General features: G+C 35.1%; 1 protein-coding gene across 16 annotated transcripts in view; it reads left to right on the plus strand.

The window, feature by feature from the left end:
- The window catches only part of RAPGEF2 (Rap guanine nucleotide exchange factor 2), a 239,962-nt gene that overhangs the window by 146,974 nt on the left and 69,321 nt on the right, over positions 1 to 23,667 (plus strand). For 2 of the 16 annotated variants that reach the window (XM_013048281.2, XM_045086819.1), the window contains exon 1: positions 3,390 to 4,242. The exons of 13 other annotated variants lie outside the window; for them this stretch is intronic. In XM_013048281.2, coding sequence (XP_012903735.2) covers positions 4,183 to 4,242 — 60 coding nt within the window. In that variant the 5' untranslated portion in view covers positions 3,390 to 4,182. Of the gene's footprint in view, positions 1 to 3,389; positions 4,243 to 23,667 lie in introns of those variants that run through there. One more of the 16 variants, XM_013048282.2, reaches the window with a different exon arrangement.

Below are 23,667 nucleotides of genomic sequence, written 5' to 3' on the forward strand. Positions count from 1 at the left end.
CTACCAGCAATGAGTGAATTTTCCATTGCTCCAAAACCTCACCAGCATTTGGTGTTGTCAGTGTTTTGAATTTTGACCATTCTAATAGGTGTGGGGTGGTATCTCACTCTTGTTTTAGTTTGCATTTCCCTGATGACATATACATGGAGCATCTTTTCATATGCTTATTTTCCATTTGTGTATCTTCTTTGGTGAGGTGTCTTTTAAGGTCTTTGGCCCATTCATCATGTTTTATCTTACTCTTGGGTTTTAGGAGTTCTTTATCAGATGTGTCTTTTGCAAATATTTATTCCTGATCTGTGGCTTGCCGTCTAATTTTCCTAGTACTGTTTTTTTTTTTTTTTTTTCTACAGAGGAGAAGTTCATTTTAATGAATTCTAGCTTAACAATTATTTCTTTCATGGATTGTGTTTTGGTGTTGTATCTAAAAAGGTATTACCATATGCAAGGTTATCTAGGTTTTCTCTGTTATTTTGTAGGAGTTTTATGATTTTGCATTTTACATTTAGGTTTGTGACAGTTTTGAATTAATTTTTGTGAAGGGTATGAAGTCTGTGCCTAGACTTATCTATTTATTGCATGTGGATGTCCAGTTATTCCTGTGCCATTTGTTGGAGAGACTGTGTTTTCTGTATTATATTGCCCATGCTCCTTTGTCAAAGATAAGGGCCATTTACTTTTTTTTTTTTTTTAAAGATTTTACTTACTCATCTATTTGTCAATGAGAGAGAGTACATACAAGCAGGCAGAGAGGCAGGCAGAGGCAACGAGAGAAGCAGGCTCCTCACTGAGCAAGGAGCCTGATCGGACTCGATCCCAGAACCCCGGGATCATGACCCAAGCCAAAGGCAGCTGCTCAACCAACTGATCCACCCAGGTGTCCCAAGCCATTTACTTTTAAATCATTCATTTGTTTATGGTAGAAAAGCATTTGGGATTTTGATAAGAACTAGTTTACAAGATCAAACATGGTTTTGCTAATGTCCATTCTTGATCATTGAAGATTTTATTCATTCAGAAAAGGCAAGAACCTGTGATGTGTACCATGCTAAAGGGCTACAAGTACAGTGGCACATCGAACCTGATGAACAAATTCCATAATTAAATGTAAAATTAGAACAGTAATAAGTATTATAGGGAAGTGATACACAATATCATGATAACTTTGAGGGCATTTCACCAGAGGTTTTTAGGGGTGGAGTAAGAATCAATCAGGAAATGGGGGGGTGAAGGAATGTTCTAGGCAGAGGAAATACTGTGTAGAAAGACCTTTTTGCTCATTGAAGGAAACAAGAGTAGCCCAGGTGACCTGGAAGACATGAGCATGGCATAATTCTTAAAACCATCTACAAATTTTGCACATTGTAAAAGGAGTTTTAGTCTGTATGCTAGAGCAATGGGAAGCCATTGATTTTTTGTTTGTTTGTTTTTTTAAAGATTTTATTTATTTATTTGACAGAGAGAGAGATCACAAGTAGGCAGAATCAGGCAGAGAGAGAGGGGGAAGCAGGCTCCCCGACAAGCAGAGAGCCTGAAGCGGGGCTTGATCCCAGGACTCTGAGACCATGACCCGAGCCAAAGGCAGTGGCTCAATCCACTGAGCCACCCAGGTGCCCCCCATTGATATGTTTTAATTGAAGAAAGGGCTCAACAGGTTAGGTTGAAATGACCAGATTTTAGTTTTTAAAAGATCTTAGGAAGAGTATGTTGAATGGATAGGGTGGGTGAGGTTAAAATTGAATCCAGACAGTTCAATAAAGACACTTCTTCAATTCTTATGGCAAAAAGTAATGAATGGGATGATAGCAGAAATTAAGAGAAATTTAAGTTTGAGAAAAGGTAGAGGATTTAGTTAATAGGATATTGTGATGGATTGGGCTTTGAGAAAGGTGTTAAGGATAACTCGTAGATGTATAAATTATATAATAGGACCGTGATGGTCCTTCATTGAAGAAGTGTGTGAGATGAGGAAGTGGTAGAAGCCAAAACAGGTAATTCTTGAGAAATTTGGTTATGAGGTGGGTTAGTGTGATGGCAGTTATACTGTAGCCATGGGAAAATGTAGGCTCTAAAGAAGGTTTCTGTTCTTTGTTTTGTTTTTGAGATGTGAGAGACCTGAACATATTTAGAAGCCAGTGCAGAGACCTGCTAGTTGTGAGGGAGAGGTTGAATATATGTGGGGAAGAAGGGATATGGATAATATAACAAGTCTATGAAAGGGGTATACTGGGGATGGGCAGGAGAGAAGGATCCAAAATAGTCATGGGCAGGGAGTGGTTGCCTTTAGATAATGAGAGGGGAAAAGAAAAGAGAATAGGATGGGTGTAGTTTTAAGTAGACAAGAAACACAAATTAGCAAGTACTGACAATTTCAAAGTCAATTATTAAAGTTGCTAGATTTTCCATTTCCATTTTCTACTATGTATTCCATTTATAGACAGATTTGCCTATGAGAAATTGACCAGTACTTCAGAGTTAAAATGTCCTTATTCTTTGTCAGCTGTAATGCTGTCTTTCAAATAACCTGCTAACCCAGATGAAATTAAGAGTTAATGGTAAAATAACATATCCTCATTAAATTTAAACTTTACCTCTAAAAGTTTGAATTTTTTAAAAATTGTGTGTTTATTTTGTTATTATTTGCAACGTGCTGTGTGTGTGCGTGTGTGTGTGTGTGTGTGTTTGTGAAAATCACATCTTCTAAATTTATATAAAGCTTGTTAAATGTGCATTTTGGAAATTTTTGATAGATACTTACTTCCTGTAGCACAGTAATGTTTGAGGGTGGGGAAGAGGTCACATCCATTCTCTTATCTTCAGACTGGTGAAAAATCATATTTTAGTTCAAAGCTATTCAAGTAAGTCCTTGCTCCGTTTTCCCACCCTGTCTTCAGTGATATTATTTGGAGTCAGCAATCAATGGATTCCATCCCTCTGAGACTTGCTTAACCTGCAGCCGCTGATATAATCCAGGCAAGAGCTTGTTACTTTATCTGAATTGTCCATCGCTACCTTAATGAGTGAAATGGTTAAGTAGAGGAGGGGGCGAGTCTTAAGGAATGTGTGTACCATTTGAGCTGAATATTTCAGTGTATGTAGAGAGAGGGAGGGTGAGAGAGAAATCCACTTACATCACTAGAACTGCATTGAGTGTGAGCCTTGCAGGTTAAGAGACAGACTCCAGTGTCTTGCTTTCTGCAGGAAGCAGCAATGCCGTTTGTTTCCTAAGAGGAATTTTTTATTTAGAAAAGGAAGCTTTCTCTCTACCCAGGAAATGGCTTTCCTTGTGCGTTGCTATGCCAACTGCCTGCAGCCATGGTCCTCCAAAGTAAGCACAATAATGTAATTATATTGGTGTATTGCATTCAGACTCATGATTCTCGAGATTGTGTGTGTGCATGTGCTGTGTCTCTGTTAGTGACTCTCTTGCTAGCAGTCATGCTTGTGTTGAGTGTGAGGGACAGACATCATTAAATTAAATGTCCATCAGTGTCATGCTGCTAAGATTAATTGTGCAAACTTGGTTAGTGGAGTGGGACAGAGATCACTGGTCACCACTCTGTCAGCATCATTAGCAGCTAGGGAGGAGGTCCCGATTCACATGCTCTGCCCTGATTTTTTTTCTTTCTTTCTTTTCCTCTTTTTTCTTTTTTTTTTTCCTTGGTTGGAGGGATCCGTATGTGTGATTGCAGATGAAACAAGAGTATTAACAATGCTCGGCTGAATGCTACAGACTGGTTCTTATACCACCCTGACTAATATAATTCTGTATTAAGCCTTTTTGAGGGGAGTCTGTGTGCAGTCAGCCATTTTAGCTTTTTTTTCCCTTCTTTTCTTTTGGCTCTTGCTCTTCAATCTCAGAAATGATCTTGTTCTCTCGGAAGGCTGAGAGCTGTATAAGGTTTCCTCAGTCTTATCCTAGCCTCAGATGGTTAGAGTTTCAGTGTTATAAAAATGGAGACGAACACCGTTGTTCGGATTCCTTTTCTGGTCTACAAGTGTGAGGGGTTTTTTAAGCTCACCAGTAGTGACACTTTAAGCTGCAGCTTGGTTTCCTCCTCCTTCTTCCTTTTTTTTTCCTTTTTCTTTTTTCTTTTAATTTAATGCTGTAGAGGGTGACTTGCCATCCATGAGAGATTGGTACATGATGTGTAAATTCAGTTCAGCATATGTTTCTTCATTATGAAACCACTAGCAATCCCAGCTAACCATGGAGTTATGGGCCAGCAGGAGAAACATTCAGTAAGTATCGCAAATGCTGCTTGTGCTTCAACAGCACGTCAGAGAGAATTGCTTTAAAATGGGAATTATTGCTGCTTCTGTTCAGGGAAAACAGGTTTTTTAGAGGGTGTAATAGTCTGCTTGGAGGAGGGGAGGGTAAGTTACGACTGGCTTGTGCTTCCTATTTTGTTGTAATTTTTATTTCAAAATTTTAACAAGACCAACAATTCATTTAAGGCAAAATATTGGACAGCCAGTTTCTATCATCAGAAATGAGAACTTGACAATTCAGTTTTAACATAATACTCAAATAGTTTTTAAAAAAATGTTTTTTATAGTTGAATTTAATGAGCAATCATGAAAAGGGTTATTGGGAGCAGGCGTCTGTGGTAAGGAATTCACATATACGTTTGAGGGAAGGAGAGCTCTGGATATTGATTTGGTAATAAAATGTTCGGTCAGTGGGACTCATCTGACTTCTTAACGTGCATTAATAGGTGATAAAAGCAGAGAATAATTTTTTTTAATGTCACAAGTATTGTTCTTTATAATTGATCCCATGAGTCAGCTATGCATTTGTCATGCTGAAATCCCACAGGCAGTTTACTGCTGTTTGTGGGAAACACTTTTCTATGGTTAACACCAAGTCTTCGCCTCCTGTTTTAGGAATGGGAGTTCTCACAGTGCTACTTTTATGTTACAATGTTGGAAGTTTTCTGCCATCACAAGAATTCATATTTTTATATATCTATTCTTTAAATTCCCCAAATCAAAACATAGGAATTTAGGCGGCTTATATAGTAGTCTAAGTATTTTTGAATTGCCTATTTTTACACCATAGCATAAACAAGTATTCTATTAGGGTATAGGAATTATCTTCTATATTCTAAAAAGGATAAGATGTTAAAATGCGAAAATGGAGATAGATCGGTAAGGCTTTGAAAATTTATAGAGAGGAGGCCATGAATGTGGAGTATTTATATGCTTAGGTTTATGTGTATAGTTTGTTTATAATGATGAACAAAAATATAAATTAAATCCAAGAGATTTTCGTAGATGAAGTAACTGTTAAGGTACTATCCCGCTTTTCCAGTGAACTACAGGATGTTCTTAGGGCAGTATCTGTGGTGGAAACATGTTATGATGCTGTGCTTAGAGCCCAGCCCTTCATAATGAGATCCTAATGGTAGCTCACTAATTAAATCTCTTCGGGTCAGATCTAGGAAAAGACCAGCCTTATACTTATTTCACTAATAAGAAAGGTTGTTATAGAAAAGTTCTATTGTAGTTTGATTTTTTTTAACAGGGCCTTTGAAATTAAGCTCCTCTGTTTTCATGGTTTCTCCAGGTAAAGGTGAGAATATTACTTAAGACTACTTGAGGAACCTTTGAAGGAAAGTTTAAACTACAGGGTTCTTATCTCCCTTTTTCATGTAACCTTTCTCCAAATGGAGGGAGGGGGTATTTAAATTAATAATATAATTTTAGTGAACAAAGAAAATTGTTAAAATTATTTACTGGTGGTGGTGGGGGGGCAGGGGTAGAGTATTACTAGATTTGTGACAAGAGCACTTGGGACAGATAACACCAAATAAAATGTAACCTACAGCACCTGGTATACTCTTCTGTAAGCATGTTTGTTTCCTAACAGGTGCTTTATCTATCTATTTTACTGAAATTTAGGGTAACACTATGACAAAAACAACTGCAGCCATAAAATAGCCTTGAATCAAGCAATTTCTAAAAAACATGTGAGTTGGTATTTCCCATGATACTTTTACAAGTTGGATTACTAGAATTGGCCATCGTAGAACATCTTGTGCGGCAGAGCTGGTAGCGTACGGTGTCAAGATCTTGCGCTGTACTCGTTGATGAGTTTTCTGGTCATTTAAACTTTGCTGTGTGGTGAGTGGACCTTTAGGATTTTAATGATTTACAAGGAGTTGACTAGGAGAATAATTACTCTGACTCTCACATAACAGGTGACTCATGAACTGTTGAACAAAAATAAGTGAGAATAACCCACTTTTGACTTATGAGGCTTATGAGAATAATGTCAGAGCTAATTTTAAATGAGTAAAATTTAGTAAATTCGCAAATACTTCTTTCTTGCTGCTTTTTTTTTTTTAAAGATTTTTATTTATTTGACAGAGAAATCACAAGTAGGCAGAGAGGCAGGCAGAGGGTGGGGGAAGCAGGCTACCACTGAACAGAGAGCCTGATGCAGGGCTCGATCCCAGGACCCTGAGAGGGTCAGAGGCTTTTGTGGCTTTTTAAGTGGTTTCGCTTCTTTGACAGTAGAAGATAGTGAGAAACTAAAAAGCAAAAAATGTTAAATTGGGTGCTTTTAAAAGAGCTGTGATTCAGCACCAGTGATAAACTCACTTATTCTGCTTTGTCAGGATTTTTCAGATCTTAGGGACTTTTTTTTATTTCTGGCTAACTCAGTTGCTGGCACATAGTAGGTGCACAATAACACTGTTGAATTTCTCATTTAATTGTATTTTTGGATTGATGAAGTCTCATTTAACCCTCTAAACTAGTAAATTTCATCCCCATCTCCATTCCCCATCCCAGTTCTAGAAAGTCGGTTGATAACACTGAGATGGATACCTGTGCGTCACCGAAAATGTACCTGGCACTGGGCTCTGTCCTTACAGTCATCTAGTGCTTTCAGTTAGTCTTCAGAGGACTCTACTGGTTTCATGGATTTTGAGAATAAAATACATTTTTAAAAGTGTCATAAAACTGTACTTTCCAAAAGACTACCGTTGAGCACCAGTTATACAGATTGCGAATAAATATTTCATGAAAATGTTTTATAAGCTCAGTAGGTTTGGGGAAAGCCTTAGGATGACATTAAAGGTGTCACTACTCTGTTTACCAACTGTTTTTTAGTGTGCCTGAGGTTATCTAATGGGAAGGGTGTTCCTTGAGCATTCTTTTAAAAATTCTGCACATAGGATAACTTTGAATCTTTGCAGATTTTTAAATGAATTACTTAAAATGAATTAGCTTGATACTGTGAAACCGATAACCCCTTTTCCAGTTGTGCATTTTTTCTAGAAATTACCGGTATAGGTAGTGAGCTGTACTTACAGTAGGTGAAACCTCAGACGTGATTGAATAATAATTTTAAATAGTGGTGTACATAAGAGAATGCTTTACTTTAAACGTATGAAATAAATCACAATAGCTGTCATTTATCGAGCACTTACTGTATGACAAGCACTATGTATTATCTGACTTAATTATTACAACAACCCTCTAAAGACAGAGGTATCACCACCTTTTTAGAGATAATGAAATTGAGGCTTAGCAGGATAAAAATAAATTTTACCAATGTCTAGTAAAGGTGGAGCCGTGATTGGAAGCCAGGTTTGTCTGGTTTCACAGGACTAGTTTAACCACAGACCTATACTACTTCTCCTTATGTGGCCAAATTTAGAGTACATTAAGTGTATAGACTGCATAATTATGAGAGTTGGTATTAAACAGTGAAATACATAACTTAAAAAAAAAATGCTTACTTTTCTTCCTGGTGTTTGTGACATTCCAAGAACTGTCAGTAGAAAAAAGCAACAATATCATGATCAAAATCATTGTATAAAACTTTCATAAAAGAGGGACACCTGGATGGCTCAGTTGGTTAAGCAGCTGCCTTCAGCTCAGGTCATGATCCCAGCATTCTGGGATCAGAGTCCCACATCTGGCTCCTTGCTTGGCAGGGAGCCAGCTTCTTCCTCTGCCTGCCACTCTGTCTGCCTGTGCTCAATCTCGCTCCTCTCTCTCTGACAAATAAATAAAATCTTTTTTTTTTTTAAGATTTTATTTATTTATTTGAGAGAGAGACAGTTAGAGAGAGCATGAGCGAGGAGAAGGTCAGAGGGAGAAGCAGACTCCCCATGGAGCTGGGAGCCTGATGCGGGACTCAATCCCAGGACTCCGGGATCATGACCTGAGCCGAAGGCAGTCGTCCAACCAACTGAGCCACCCAGGCGTCCCACAAATAAATAAAATCTTTAAAAAAAAAAAAAAAACTTTCATAAAAGTAGTTTTATAAAGCTACTTGTTGCTATGTGAAATTTTGATGTCCTCTTGAAACCTAAGTTGGGATAATCAGGAATAGATGCCATTTAGCTCACTCAGTTCCTTCTTCTTTCAGTTTTTCTGTGTTTGGCCTTATACACACATACCTTTTTATTTTTGCTGCTTAACTTTTTAAACATAATCTTCATGCCTCAACTTCCGCTGTTCCCTTTGTAACTTGTGATAGCCTGACCTTGGCCACTTGTGCTTTTTTAGAAGCACTTGAGTCTTGGTGTTTCTTCTACCCTGTCTATATACTTCAGTGAAATCTGCATCTATCGTGGAACCCAACCTGAATTCGTGATTGCCTCTCTGAAGTCCATACTGGTCATGGCTTGTTTGTAGCCATAAATATAAATTTCATTATTTCATTAGCCCTAACCAAGAAGGATATAATGTAGCATAGCCATATGTCTGAATTCCTGTGGTCACTAAGGTCCTCTATAATCTGCCTTCTCTTCCCTGTGAATATACTTTTCCCCCAATTTTGACTTTTTTATTTAGGACAAGATGATCTGATCACAGACCCTTCAGATTCATTCTCTTTTCCTGTTCCTCAGCACTGAATGGTCTTTGCTTGACTTTCACTTGCTCCTATTCTCTTCATATTCATCTCTGCTTTTTCTGAATAATGATTTAGTGGCACTAATATGTAAGCTTAATTTTATTTATTCTTCTAACCAGTGCTTGTAAATTGGTTTATTTATAGTTAGATAAGAGATCATATCTTGAATGAATTTTTTGCCTTCCTTGTAATAAGGATATAGTTGCAATTCAAAATTGCCAACTGTTGAAAGTACAGCATAGAGAAGGAAGATTAACATGTGAGGGCCTGAGGCAGGAAGATGTAGAAGCAACTGAGGAATCAGAAGTTTAGGAAAATCAAGGAGATTGTCATCATTGGAATGGATTATATTAGAGGGTAGGCCAATACAGGTGATGGAGAGGAAGATATTAGGATACCTGACAAATAATGACTATAGTTTGAAGATCGAGCAAAGGAGTGTTACCTCTTCTTCATCTTCACCCTCCCAAAGCAACCCCTCTATCTTTAACCAAAATAGATTTAAGAAAACTTGATTTTTAAGAAATAGCTCTTTTTCCTACCATGACAATTTGACCTTGTCTGTAAACACTGAGTAGAGTCTCTTTAATATAATTTGATTGATACGTTTTCCTTAGCGATGTAGAAAATAGCACTGAGATTAATTATAGATGTTAGGTTATGCATCTTTTGGGTTAAAACTCCACCTTTTCTTCATCTGATCCTTTTTTTTTTTTCATCTATTATGACAGATATAGTTCCTGAGATGAAATAAACTCATCTCTGGGGGAGGTTTTTCCACTATGCTAGCTAACAAAGAGGCCTGAGAGGAAGCAATATCCTATTGTTTTATTCAAGGACAAGGTCATCTTGCCTTGGATTTTGGCCAAGAAACCCTAGCAACAAATAATAGATCTTTTTACCCTGTTAGAAGTGAAGAAATCTATTTTAGAAACTTGCAGTGTATTGCATGCACTACTTATATGTGTGAGATGGGAAAAAGCTATCTCTTGTGGGCTATATTAAAGAAAAATCCTTACTTTTAGTCAAGAGAAGAACCATACTTCCCATCCTTGCTTTTAAATATTGTTTAATAATTTAATAATGGTGTGTTTAAAAATAGACTGTATAAAAATTCAATTAAGATTAATGAGAAGACAATAATCAACTTGAAAAAGAAAAAGAATATTTAAAATGCATCATTAGAAGCTCAATTATTTCTTCTCCTTTAACTGTTTAACCATAGTAAGATCACTAATCACAGTTTTTCCTTCTCATTTAAAATATCATATTTTATATGTTTGAAGTACTTATACTTAATTTGCACCAAAATAAATGCCCTGTAAATTTGGTCATGTAGCTGTAAATATCCCTGCATATCCATTTTCTTGAGTTTAGATCTGACAAAACTCTTAAATATTTTATTCAGGTAATCTGTTAAAGAATCTCTCCAGAGTAATTGTGCAGTTTTCTTCATTTTGCTTTGTTTAATAACAGTCACGTAAAAATTATTTTTATTTAATTTAATTTTATTTAATTTAAATCCCTAATGAGGTACTTTACTTTATGTACTTAGTAAAAAGAAAAAGAATACCTTAGTACCATCACGTCTTTGGCAGTCTTTTGTAAACTTCGAAAAACTTCACCTGTTTAGATCAGATGACCATTTTATCATTATCAACGTATTTTATTTGGATTATAGTTTGGTTATGAACTTAAAAAAATTTTTTTTAAAAACAAAAGAACTTGAGTGGATGTATATAGACGTACACCTGTGTGTGTGTGTGTTTGTGAGTGTTTTAAAGGAAAGTTTGTATATGTGTCTTTCAGGTCCCTGTTAATTTCCTTGTTCTAAGATCTTTGCTCTCTCTGACCTCCTTATTTTTCTTGATCATTAAGAAATGAAATTTATTTTTGAAGACCTGACATACGCTCATGATTATTTCCATTTACAGTATTAAAATACCAGTGCTATTAGTACTGATGTAGGAGTTACACAGGACTGTTTAAATAATTGTGCCCAGGGGCACCTGGGTGGCTCAGTGGTTTGGGCTGCTGCCTTCGGCTCGGGTCATGATCTCAGGGTCCTGGGATCGAGCCCCGCATCGGGCTCTCTGCTCCGCAGGAAGCCTGCTTCCCCCTCTCTCTCTCTCTCTCTCTCTCTGCCTGCCTCTCTGCCTACTTGTGATCTCTGTCTGTCAAATAAATAAATAAAATCTTTTAAAATAAATAAATAAATAAATAAATAATTGTGCCCATTTTTTGGGAACACAGATAAGAACCATATACAAAAGCATATAAGAAAACATAAGCATACATTTATACCGTAAAGCACATAGAGACATGATGTAACAGAATACACTCACAGAAGTGTTGTGCACCATACAGGTAGTCCTTTTAAGCTCTTGGTCCCTGTCCTTGCCTTTTTTGTTAGTAGAGAAACATCCTTGCCACCTAGAACTAGTCAGTTGTCAACCTTTGTCATTTCTTCTTCTTGACTGAACCAATAGCATAGGCCTTTTATGTTAGTTATGTTGTATTCTATCTATCTTTTACTCATATATATTTAGTGTATGTATATAATATATAATGATGGATCTTATTCGTACAGTCTATGATGTCTGTCATATCTGCATAACTTACGAGTCAACCACTTATCAATGCTTCTTTAGTATGTTGAATCACTATATAAATATTGCCTATGCACTTTGAATCTCTTCATTCCATATCAGTACACAAGATCATACTGCATGTTCATTATACAGGCTCTTCTCAGAGATGTCTTAGTTATGGATTAACTTTACATTTGTTGATTGATAAAGTGATAGTCTGAAAACACCTTTCAGACTAAAATACATATTCTTTTTTTATGAATTCTAGAGAAATGGATGATTGGTTTATATATTGACTAGGAATGATTATAAAATGAAATACATATCTATACATTATTTATATATATGTATATATACATATATATATATAATGAATGTATTTAAGGCATGTGTAGTTGTTTGTGTAAAGTAATTAAAAGTAGCTAACCCATAATCTCATTTCTAATTTAGGTATATAGAAAAGGCTAGAATTTAACATTCTGTATGGCTTATTTTTTTGGTAAAAGCTATTTTTAATTAGAACAACTCAGCAAAATAAAATTCCGGTTTATTGTTGGACAACATTGTTTCACACATACATCAAACAGGCCAAAAAAAATAAACAGCAACTTCATAGACAAAAAAGGAAAAAAAGAAACCTTTTATCTTTGGCCTTTTTAACCATCTCATACAAACCAACTACTTATAGTACAGCTAAGTACATACACAAAAAAAGTTACTGGAATGCTCGGAATAAGCTATTTTTAATTAGAGAACTTAAAAACATAGATTATGATGGGAGCACCTTATAATGAATTATTTCCAGTAGGTCAATTTTTCACTAAGTTTAAGTGCCTGTACAACTTGATCCCTTTCATAATAAATGAAGACAAACATGGCTGTAAGAAAAGCTCTAGAACTGTAATCTTGATGGCCTCTGTTCTCCTAGAGAAACAGAATGGGTTCATTTAGACATTTCTACTCTCTGAACTATTTCAAATAAATGAAAGCACTCTTTTTTTTTCCCTCTCAGTAATCAGGAAAAATTTGGAGGTAAATGAGGGTATTGTGACATGTAGTCTTTTTGGGTTTTATGGAACTGAGAAGTGCATAGCACTTTTACTGTTAGTGAAAGAGAAGATTGCTTGGAGTTATCAGTAAGGATTTAGAAGGATTCACTGGACCTGTAGTGGCTGGGCAAGGGGGAGCCAGGGGAGGTTGGCAGAAGTTGAGTAAGGAGTATAGCTTACAGCCTCGGTTTCCAGTGATTGAGATGTGAAGGCTGAAATTAACTTTTTCTTTATGGATAATTAATCTCATACTTTCTTGTTTTCTTAAAAATATACTTTGATTTGTATTAAGTGGCAATTAAAAATGGGCATTTATGTTATATTTGTATTATATTAATGTATAAATTTTCCCATTTCTTGTTTGAATTAACTTCATTTGTAAAAACAATCAAATGTCAAAATTATACTACTCTAGAGATAACATTTACCTAAATATAAAAATAATTTAAAATTATTTTAGAAGGGATACCTCTGAATAGGTAAACTAATTTTCGGTGCTTGTTTGCTTTGTTTTATGGTTATTCAGGTAGCAGTCTAACCTGTGGTTTGTCTGCATTATCAGTTTGGTGCATCATTTATAATTTTAAAAAATATATAACTTACATGTTCATTGAAGAGAAAGCAGGTGAAGACAAGGACAGAAAAAGAATCACAGTTTTACTAGTCAGATAAAACCATTGGTAACATTTTCATTTATTATGTTATGTTACCATACCATACAATCATTAGTTTTCAGTGTACATTTTAATACATATCTTATTACAGACATATTTGTATTATACCAGAGTAAAAAAAAATCTGGTAATAGCATTTGTTCTAGATTTTCCTTCCCCCCAAAATATATGTAGGAAATATATTTAAGGACAACTGATTTAAGAGACCCACTATAATTAGTATGAATCTTCTATCCTAAACTGCTTTGTCTACTTTATAGTTTCAAAGTTTGCCATATATTATATATTGATATGTAATAGAATATGTATTATATATAGATATGTGTTAGAATATGTATTATATATACTATTTTACATTTTGAGGAAAAAATTATTTACTTAGAGCTTTCTTAATTAATGTTAGGACTCCATCCCAAATATGGAATAGAAAAAATGCATAATGTGATTTTAATAAAGCTTATTGTATTCATATCATTGTGCCTTTCTTGAGGTTTATGAAAAATTTTAGGATACTGGAAGTCAATATTAAAATGTCAAAAGAAAAAAAGAAAAACTTTCAAATGGCTTAGCTGAAGAAAATATATAAACACCTGTGAAGGCATTTCTGTCCTTTTCCCTTTCCACTGTGTATCATGTCTTACTGCTGAAACCTTTTATGTTTCTTTTAGTTGGGCATATTCTCAGATTTCTTTACCCTTCATTATTCTGTTTGCTTATTGTCCCCCTGAAAAAAATTAACAACTTTGTAGGAATAAGATTTAAAGCCTGTGTGTTAAAGAACAAATATAGCGAAAGTTGATAGTAGTGATATTAAATGAAAAATTACTTTTGCGGGATAATTTAAATGTCTCTTGGTTTTTTCAAAGAGCAAGACCACTTAAACTCTGTCTTTGAATAGAAGAATAGAGTATAGATTGTATTTCTCAAATAATAGAAATGTATTCAGTATTAATTGAATAAAATGTCAAAAATAAGAAAAAATTGAATATTTTCTTGTGGGATTTATCCAGATTTCTGTAAAAGAGATTAAAAAATTGGATTTGAAGATTTTGCATCTGTTTGCATATATTTAAATGCTTGGGTGAGCAGTATTGACAAAAAAAATACATAGGAGTGCACAAGCAAGAATGTCACGTATAATTGGAGTAGTCTGCAAAGAAGGAAATAAGACTTGAATTGTGCCACAAATAAGGGCAAGAGATAAGCAAGATGTGAAGAAAAAAGGATTTGGGAGGCATATTTGCAAGGCAAACAGAATGAGCTAAAGCAATGAATCAAGTGTTTGGGCACAGTCAAGGAACAGTGAGTATAGATGAGCTTGGGTGAGGTGGAGGGGCAGTGGGAGGTGCACATGTTGATGAGAGAAGGCTCATACTGTAGAGCCTTCTGAATGGCAGGTCAAAGAGTTTGGGCCCAATATTGTGGATTCGGGTATTAATTAGAAAGCCATTAATGGTAGAATATAGTGAAAAATGTGATATGGCCAGGGTACCACTTGGGATTGTGACATTCATGAGTTAGGTTTCTGAAGTATGGGCTTTGTTTTAAGTCTTTCTTGAGTGTAGCTAGTAGTCAAACCATTTCTATCTGTCTGGACATAGTTGAAAAATCATTTCTTCTAATTGTATTAGGTGAGCAGGCAGGATGGATCAAGAATTCCCTAACATTGTTTTCTTTAAAACTTTGTATTTTAATGAAAATGTAATTTCTCGTCAAATCTAAGACACCATTGATTGATTCACCTTGCTTTCAATAACCAGTATTTTCTTTTCATTGATTTTAAGATGGATCCCAATTTCAAAGATGTTGAAATAAAGAGAAATTATGTATCTTAGAATCAGTGAGTTAAAATATTAGTATACTACCTGGTATAATTTTGTTTAATAACATTTGTATATTATAATAATATACATATAGTTGTGGAACTAGATATACAAAATCACAGGTTTCAGAAAAATGTATTTTGTATTTGGTCTTTGTTATTTGTGAATAAGACTTGGCTTCTGTCTCAGAGTTGCTCACAGAAGAATAGCAGGAGAGACACCTGCTGACATGCGCATTAGTGTTATGTATCGGGACTACTGGGGGAATGAACAGAGGGCAGCTGGAGCTCACCTGGTGGATATGAGCAGATGTAAGAAATAAGGGCATTTCAGCAGACAGATTTTAGAGGTTTTAAGCAGCAGATCAGAGTCATCTAATAGAAGAACTAGAAACCCAAGATGAAATGAAGCTGAAGATGCCCTGCTCCCATATTGGTTTCTATAAGACCATAGTCTTATAATTGATACGAAGCTCTCTTTTCTACCTAAAGGGAACTGAATGCTGAAATATATGTTTAAAAACTACCCTTGGGATCTACAGGAGCTCTTAGAATTTAGCAGTGAGTGCGAGAGGGGGAATCTCACGTAGGTTCCTAGGAGTAGTTTCACTTTCTATCTATAAAAATAACCCAATTTAGGAAATAGCTTGTACATGAAATAATGAAAACTGTAATCTGACCAGTTGTAACCTTTGTGAAGAAAGTTACATAGAGAGAAGGCATGAAGAGGAACTGTAGCCTAGTGGCCAGAGGAGGGCTCTAGGGCCAGGAACTCAGACTTATATTCTGCCTTCACTACTTCCTAGCTATGTGAGCCTCGCTAATTTATTTAGCTTCCCTATTATGTGGACTCCATTTGCTAAATGGAGATGATATGGTTGCGTGAAGATTAAACAAGGTAAAAGCTATAAAGTGCTTAGAGTAATGTATGGCCCATAATAAGAAGTCCTATGTTTTTAAAGGTGGCTATGTATCCCCCATTGTCCAGAAGGTAAGGAAAATTAAATTTGTCATGAGACTGTGTTAAGTTTTCTATTTGCTTAGATGGCATGTCCTTACATTGATTCACTTTTCTTCCTCTGCAGTTCCATACTCATATTCAGCAAGCAATCTTTTGTTCATTAATTTAGTATTAGAGTAAAAAAGTAATAGTAATAATGCCATTAGTTTAAATTGAAGGCTTCCTATGTTCTAGGCAATGTTCAAAATTCTGTTCATATATTATCTCGTTTAATCCTTACAACCATGTAAGTATATTGTCCTCCTTTTATACACAAGAAATCAAGGCATAGAGAGGTTAAGTAACTTTTCCAAAGTGATACAGCTGATACATGGTGGAGCCAGTGGAAGTCTTTTCTTGTACATGTGTGCGTGCATGCGTGTGCACGCAAACACAAACACCCCTGTGCACATGCAGAGTATTTTTAGAAGCTGCATGAGGGTACTATCCTAAACTTGGCTTCCAGTACATCGTTGCAAGGGTGGTCCAATTCCTTGTTTTCTGTGTATCTTGCGGATTATAATTCTCATCAGAAAGTTTGAGAACAGTTATATTTCTCCCCTTACATTAGGATTTTCTTTAGCAAGTTTCAAAGGGATTTCATATCTGTGATGTAGTAATTACCAGCCCTACCATAAAATATAGAGTAAGTTTACTTGATCTTGAAGGAAATAAAAGAAATACATTTTATTCTTAAGTGTGCCTAGAATTACAAGAGTATAATTTCGTATTGAAGAATTACTCTAACTCTTTCCACGAAAGTTTTTTTTTGTTAATTCAACCTTTTCTGTGTCCCCACACATATCTGAGATTCCTATCTGTATGGTTCTTCAGAGGTCTTTCACATTACCCTATTTTTATACTTGAATATAGAAAAGAATGCTAATTTTTTTAAACTTGTTGTTTGGGTGATATGATTGCCCTCTTAATTTCTTTCTAGTGAGATAAGTAATTTATAAGGAGCTAATTTTAGCATTTAGCCAGATGAGAGAGTTTTTTCAGTCACACAGATTTAGCAACATTGTCTTAGCCATTTAAAATACAGATAAGTAAATCATAGTTAGGTCCAGTTCTTTAACCTCCATCCCTATAACACATATTCTTGGGACTGTAGGATGTAATACACCTTTTAGTAAGCTGTATTAAAATCTGCTTTAACCTAGCCACAACAGTGATCGGAGATCCGATGATTATGGACTCCCTTGCATTAAGAAGACTTTACTTGGGGCACTTGGGTGGCTCAGTAGGTTAAGCCTCAGGTCATGGTCTCAGGGTCCTGGGATGAAGCTCCGCATCGGGCCCTCTGCTCAGCAGGGAGTCTGCTTCCCTCTATCCCTCTGCTTGCCTCTCTTCCTACTTGTGCTCTCTCTCTCAAATAAATAAATAAAATCTTCAAAGAGAAAAAAGAAAAAAAAAAAAAGACTTTTCTTGCAGCGGTAATGGCCCTAGGGTCAGTCTCCATGGCTTTGTGAAGTAGGGTGGTGGGCAGGGCATTGTGGTAGGCAGGATTAGAGACCATCCCTCAAGATGTTGTAGCAAGTACTGGCTCTGTTAGCCACAGGATATACATTACTTCTTTTCTCTGTTTTGTTCCTTCCTCTAAGTGTTATCCACAGATGCTATGGAAGAAGATATTCCCTTCAATTGGTTTATAATAAACTTAATGGATGGCTTTGAAGTGTTACCCTGAACCTGACAGCAAACAGGATGCATGCTGAAATGTCCTAGTGTAGCAAAACTCATTCACTAACCGTGCTCATTGCATATCGTTTTCAAGTACCTAACAGGGATATTTAAAGGAAAATGCCTATTTCAGCTGTGAACCTTTCCCCATAATAATAGGAAGGAACTATTCCAAGTACATTATTGTATAGTTGAACAATTAGATACTTTGTGTACCAGGACTTCACTTTGAATCCTTGTTCTGATGCTTACTAGCTGCTTAACTGTTGGGTAAGTCATTTAACTCCTTGAAATTTCTGTTTCTCACTTCAAAGTGGAGATCATGATAACAATGCCAGTCTTCCTCTCAACCTTGTTTTGAAGATTATTAATGATTACTGTAATAATTAAATTATTTTACTAATATTAGTAATATTTTATAATATAATTACTAATATTCATATTATAAATAATATAATTATTTACTAATGCTATTACTTTACTAACATATAGTTATTTTACACATATTATTTTCTTTAATTACCAAAATAATACTAAGACTGAACTGAGAATCTCCCTGTGTTACTGATGGAAAACTTGAGGTTCAAATAAGAAAAATATAAAAAGTTAATGTTTTCAGAATCTGCAGACTCTACAGTCTGTGTGACTATCAGGTATTGATGTTAGATTATAATACTCCAGAATCATTTGTCTGTGGATTGGAACCCTACCTTTTCTTAGTAGCTGTGTGGCTTTAAGCAGATTCGTTAAATGTCTGAACCATTTTTCCTGGTCCGTAAAGTGCTGTTATCGATGCCTACTTCATAGGTTGGTTGTGGGGATTACGTATGTGGCACAGGGCCTGGCATACAGTGGCATCCATGAATTTGATTCCCACTTTCCCAGCCAGAAAATTTCCCTTTTCTTGGTTTTTAAATAGAATGTTGACAGTGATGTTGATTTTATCTTTCTTCATCTCGTTTTAAGTTCATAGAACATGAGTTTCTATTGGATATCTTAGATCAATCATGATTTGCTTGAAGATGCCTCATTAACTACGTTTTACAGATTGGAACTGGTTTTCAAAATAGCTCATAAAAGATCATAGCTGCTATGAAAAATTCCCGTTAAATTTTCCCTAAGTACTTTAAAAATTTTCCCCACTTATTAAGTGATTCTGTGCAAGTAGAGCTGCTTAGTAAGACCTGTCTTTGTAGTCATTTCGTGTGTGTGTGTGTGTGTTTGCAAGGAGGTATTTTTAGATAGTTTAGCTGAACAGCAATCTGACGTCTTTAGAGGAGACATCAGTTCATTATGTGGATACAAATTCTATGCTTTCAGCTTTTATACACCAAGTCTTAATTTAAATCTGTTCTTCTTGCCTTTTCTAACGAAAGAGACTATATCATGGTATGTATTCTGTTTCTTCCTAAGGTTGGCCTTTCCAGTTAACCTTTACTTAGAGAAACGATCATGGTAGAAATGCCTTTATTTTGCTCACAACTTAATATAGATTATAGAAGCATGGAATTTTGGGTCATATTTAAATATGGCATTATATATTATGCTACAGTGTTTTTCTATTGTGATGTGATTCAGGGTATTTAAAATAGTTATTATGGGGCTCATAAATGCTGCTTTCTTATAAAAAAAATTTAAAGGCCGGAATGTGGGAGTTCTATACCTCTTAACTGTACAAATTGCTTTTCGGTTTTTAAAAAAAAAAAGCCCTTTGCTTTGTGAAAGATAATTTAATGCTGAGCATGTAAGAAGGACATGGTTATTTGCTTTCTTGTTGCTCTAAACACAGTGTTATATATATTAAGTTACGATAATATTTTCTTTGTCTTGTTCTTTTCGTCTTTTTTAGAATTCTGGGAAAAGAAGCTCTTAACAGCTTAAGCAAATTAATATTAGATATGTGTGATCCTTGTTCTCATAAAAGCATGCCTTTGATTAATAATAAACATAGAACTTATATATTTTTCTGATTTTACTACAGCTAATTTTGAGAAAGTATATAGAAGTTCAAATGATTTTTAAAATTAATTTTCAAATATGTTCTCTTTATTCATTTTCCAGAGTTTAAAATTTACATTTACTTCATGTCAAAATGTCAAAGCTTGAGTGAAAACTTTTGTTATTCATTCAAACATGTTATCTGCATGGTATGAAGCGTCTAGGATTTAAAGTATGGTTTTTAATTTTTATTTCAATTATTTGATAATATGTGAACTAACCAGGATTTTAGTGCTATTTTAACTATTGCAGTGGAATTTCTCATGTTTTACCTTATTTTGTAAACATGAAGCTTTATCATAGATGAGTTTCCAAGCCTGAAGAAAGATACGATCTTGGAGAGCCAGGTTAATAATAATGGACATCTGTCTGAAGATGTGGACAGGTTTCATTCTTCAAAAAAAAAAAAAGCAATAAGTAATATAGGTAGTAGGGTCAGACATGACATTTTTGTAGTATGAAAAACAGAAAAAGGAAATCCTAAAGCCTGACATTTAAAAAAAAAATCTTTCTTGATCTTAAAAATTAGTGGTGTTATGTAACCACTTAAGAATTTAGCTGAAGCCTGATATTAAGTGACTCACATTCCTAGCTTCTTAATGATGCTTCTTTACAGTGAAATTCAAGAAGTTGCCAGATTTTTAAGTCATGAGTTCATTCCCCCCCCCCCAAATTTGCCTGCAACAAAAATTGACAATCTGTGCCCAAAAAGGTGTTAACACTGAAATTCTTATATGCTAAGTGCAACATATTTTATGTTAGGCTGTTTCTCATCCACATGAAATCATCCACACTTCAATTTAAGAAAAGAGAACAACTTTAGGGCAAAGTTTCTTTACTGAAAAGTGGTATAACAGCTCCTAAGTCTGGCTTTATTGGATCCTTCTCCTAAAGTCCTTAGCACTTCTGCCAGAAAAGCCATTGTTCTTTCAGAGTTGTTTCCCTCAAATCAACCAAGAAAGGTACCTGCTGCTTTCTAACGCAATAATATAATACCGTAGCAACTAAACATGCTCTCAGGTAAGGCAATTGTTTTCTTGTCCCACCACTCACTAACTTAAAGGGAGATACTTACATAATAAGCTTCTTACACAAATAATGCTGAGGAACCTTAGGACTTGTGAAATTGAAACTTGAAGAATTTTTTTTAAGGTACCTGGTAACTAACCACCCTGGGCAGGATTTAGGTAATCCTTGCTCCCCCACTCCCACTCCCACCACACACACCTACTCGTACACAGAGTGGGGCATTTGCTCTGAAATAAAGCAGTATTCTCGTGGGCATATGTAGTATTTGACTGTCGGGTATTCATTCACATTAATACCCCACCCCCCTTTTCCTGAATTAAAGGTGATTAAATCTTCTGTTGTTGTTCCATTCACTTCAGAATATCTCACAGATTTGAAGCATAATGAAGTGGAATATACAGAATTCTTGACAATTGTGTATTTATTACTTTTCCCCTCCTTTCATCACTTAAGTCAGTTATTCACTTTGGAATAAAGATGTCTTAATTTACTCTCTCTGCATTGACCTTAGATTATTTTCAACCTCTTTACTTTTCATTTCTTATTCCCCAGTTTTCCGCAGTTGGTAGAATACATCAGAATAGGCCTTGTTTGGTTATATATGATGATATGCATCTGTCTGTTTCAAAATGAAGATCTCTAGTTTATAAGCATCAGAGAATAACAGACGTCAGACCATGGCAACCATGGCCTTCAAGGGAAGAGGATACACAAAAAAATCAGAGATCATGTCTGATTTGCTTGATGTGTTTTATTATTGGTGTCTTGGTTACTATTTCGTTTTTCTTGATTCTCACCTTTAAGTGAGTACTCTTAAGTTGTAAAAGAAAGGAGATTTCTGTCTCAGGAGGTTTGTTAATCCTGAAAGCATTTAAAGAACAGACTTTATTTACAAAGTCACATTAAGTCAAATGATAAACACTTAGTTCAACTGAACTTTTATTAGGTTTATACATTTGGAGGAGGTACTAGGTATTTTGCAAGTTCTTTGAAAGATTCTGTGAGCAAAATTCTAGATGTTTAAGCTAACTTTACTTTATAAGTGAATTCCTATTTTACATTCCTACAGGGCTACTTTTTAAATTTTTTGCTAGTGCATATCTAACACGTTTATATTAATGCCTTAGAACAGAAGGGAGAGAAAATGGGACCTCGTATCTCATTACCCCATCTGTTTGTTGATTTCAAGAATCTTTATCCCATTACAGTATAAATCAAAATATTCTCTTCCTCATCATCATAATCATCTTGATCATTTTTTATTATTTTTATGCATATTAACATGTTAATGCTTAATGAGCAGGTGAAAAGTCTTACAAAATTTGTCCCCTAAACCAGACATCCACTGGTTGATTATAATAAAATCCAAGACCATATATTCAATTACCCACCAGATATATCACTGTAGATGTTGTCAACTCATATTTGATGTGATCAAAATATAACTCCTGAGTGTTCTCCCAACCACCACCAAGAAATAAACCCAACCAACTACCTAATCAAGTAGGCCAATGATACCTGTGGTTCTCTAGTTTTCCTTAGCTCGTCATCTTTGACATTACCATCCATTAAGATACAGAAGCCCTAAAGTTACAAATTATCTTTGGTCCTTCACTTTGCCCAAAACTCATTATTCTTCATCAAATCCTGTGTATTCTACCCTTTTAATCATGAATTCATGCTTTTTCTCTCCATTTCCATTATCATCTGGATCCAGGCTACCATTATCTCGCTTGGACTATTCCAGTTGACTCCCACTGTTCCCTTTATTTCAAATCTTGCCATTTCACAGAGCCTGGTTTATCTTGTAAAATATGACTAGACCGTGTCATTTCTTTTAAAACTCTTTAGTAAGTCCCTATTGCACCTGGAACAAAATCTGTGCTCCCTACAGAGCTGTGTATGAAGCAGCTGAGGCTGCTCTTCCCTTATCTTGTTCAACTTTCCGAATCCACTCCACTTCAACTGCCATGATCCTTTTTTTGTTCATTTAACAGACCAAGCCATGGACTCTTTCCTCTAGTTGTTTCTTTTGCCTGAATACCATTTCCCGTGATCTTAATGTGGCCAGATACTTGACTCTCAGATCTCAGCCATTTTATAAGTATTTATTGATTGTATAAGAGATGAATTGATAAAAAGTACAAACATTCAGGTAAAGGCAAATGTTATTAAGTTCAGAATCAGTGGATAATTGTTTTACCTCAGGAAGATTTTTTTCCCCTTAAGGCTAGATAAACTTAGATGAAACTGAGTAGGGTGTAAAGTTGGAGCCAGTATGCACCACCCCTCCCTCAATATTTATAATAGCAATTCTAATGATAAATTAGGATTAACATTGTTAACTATCAGAATTTTCTTATAGTAAATCATGCAGTTCTTTAGCATTTACAAGAAATATGGAAATAAATATTCACCTAAGCAGCAAAAAATAAATCTGGTATAAGCTATTTAGGAATTGTAGATAATAAGAAGTTTGAGACCTATTGAGAAACAATATTAATATGCATTAAACATTAAACAGTCTTTGAAGGTCTTCAGTATAACATCAAAAGCCAGGTAAACTTACTTGCTTGTGTCCTTAACATGTAAAGACCTTGAACAATTTAGCATTATGAAAGTTACATGCTTTTCACAGAACAATCATCATTCTAAGACACATAATTTGTGTCTGTAAATATGTGCCCATAATTTGGCATTGAGATTAAAATTACTTTATTTTTGATTTGTATGAACATCATACATCATTAATAATGAATTCCAAGTTACTGTTCCCTTTCAGTATTTTTGTGTTCTTCAGAATACTTGTTTAAAAAAAATTAATGCTAAGATTTATATTCTAGAGAATTTGGAAAATATTCAAATTAATTTTTTTCTTTTACATAAAAGTAAGAACAGGATTCTGCTGTTAGCAGTGCCATGCTAATTCACCTTCTTGGACATCAG

The sequence above is a fragment of the Mustela putorius genome, unplaced genomic scaffold (assembly GCF_011764305.1).
Source record: "Mustela putorius furo isolate JIRA1106 unplaced genomic scaffold, ASM1176430v1.1 tig00000056_pilon_pilon_pilon, whole genome shotgun sequence".
Taxonomy (NCBI): Eukaryota; Metazoa; Chordata; class Mammalia; order Carnivora; family Mustelidae; genus Mustela; species Mustela putorius.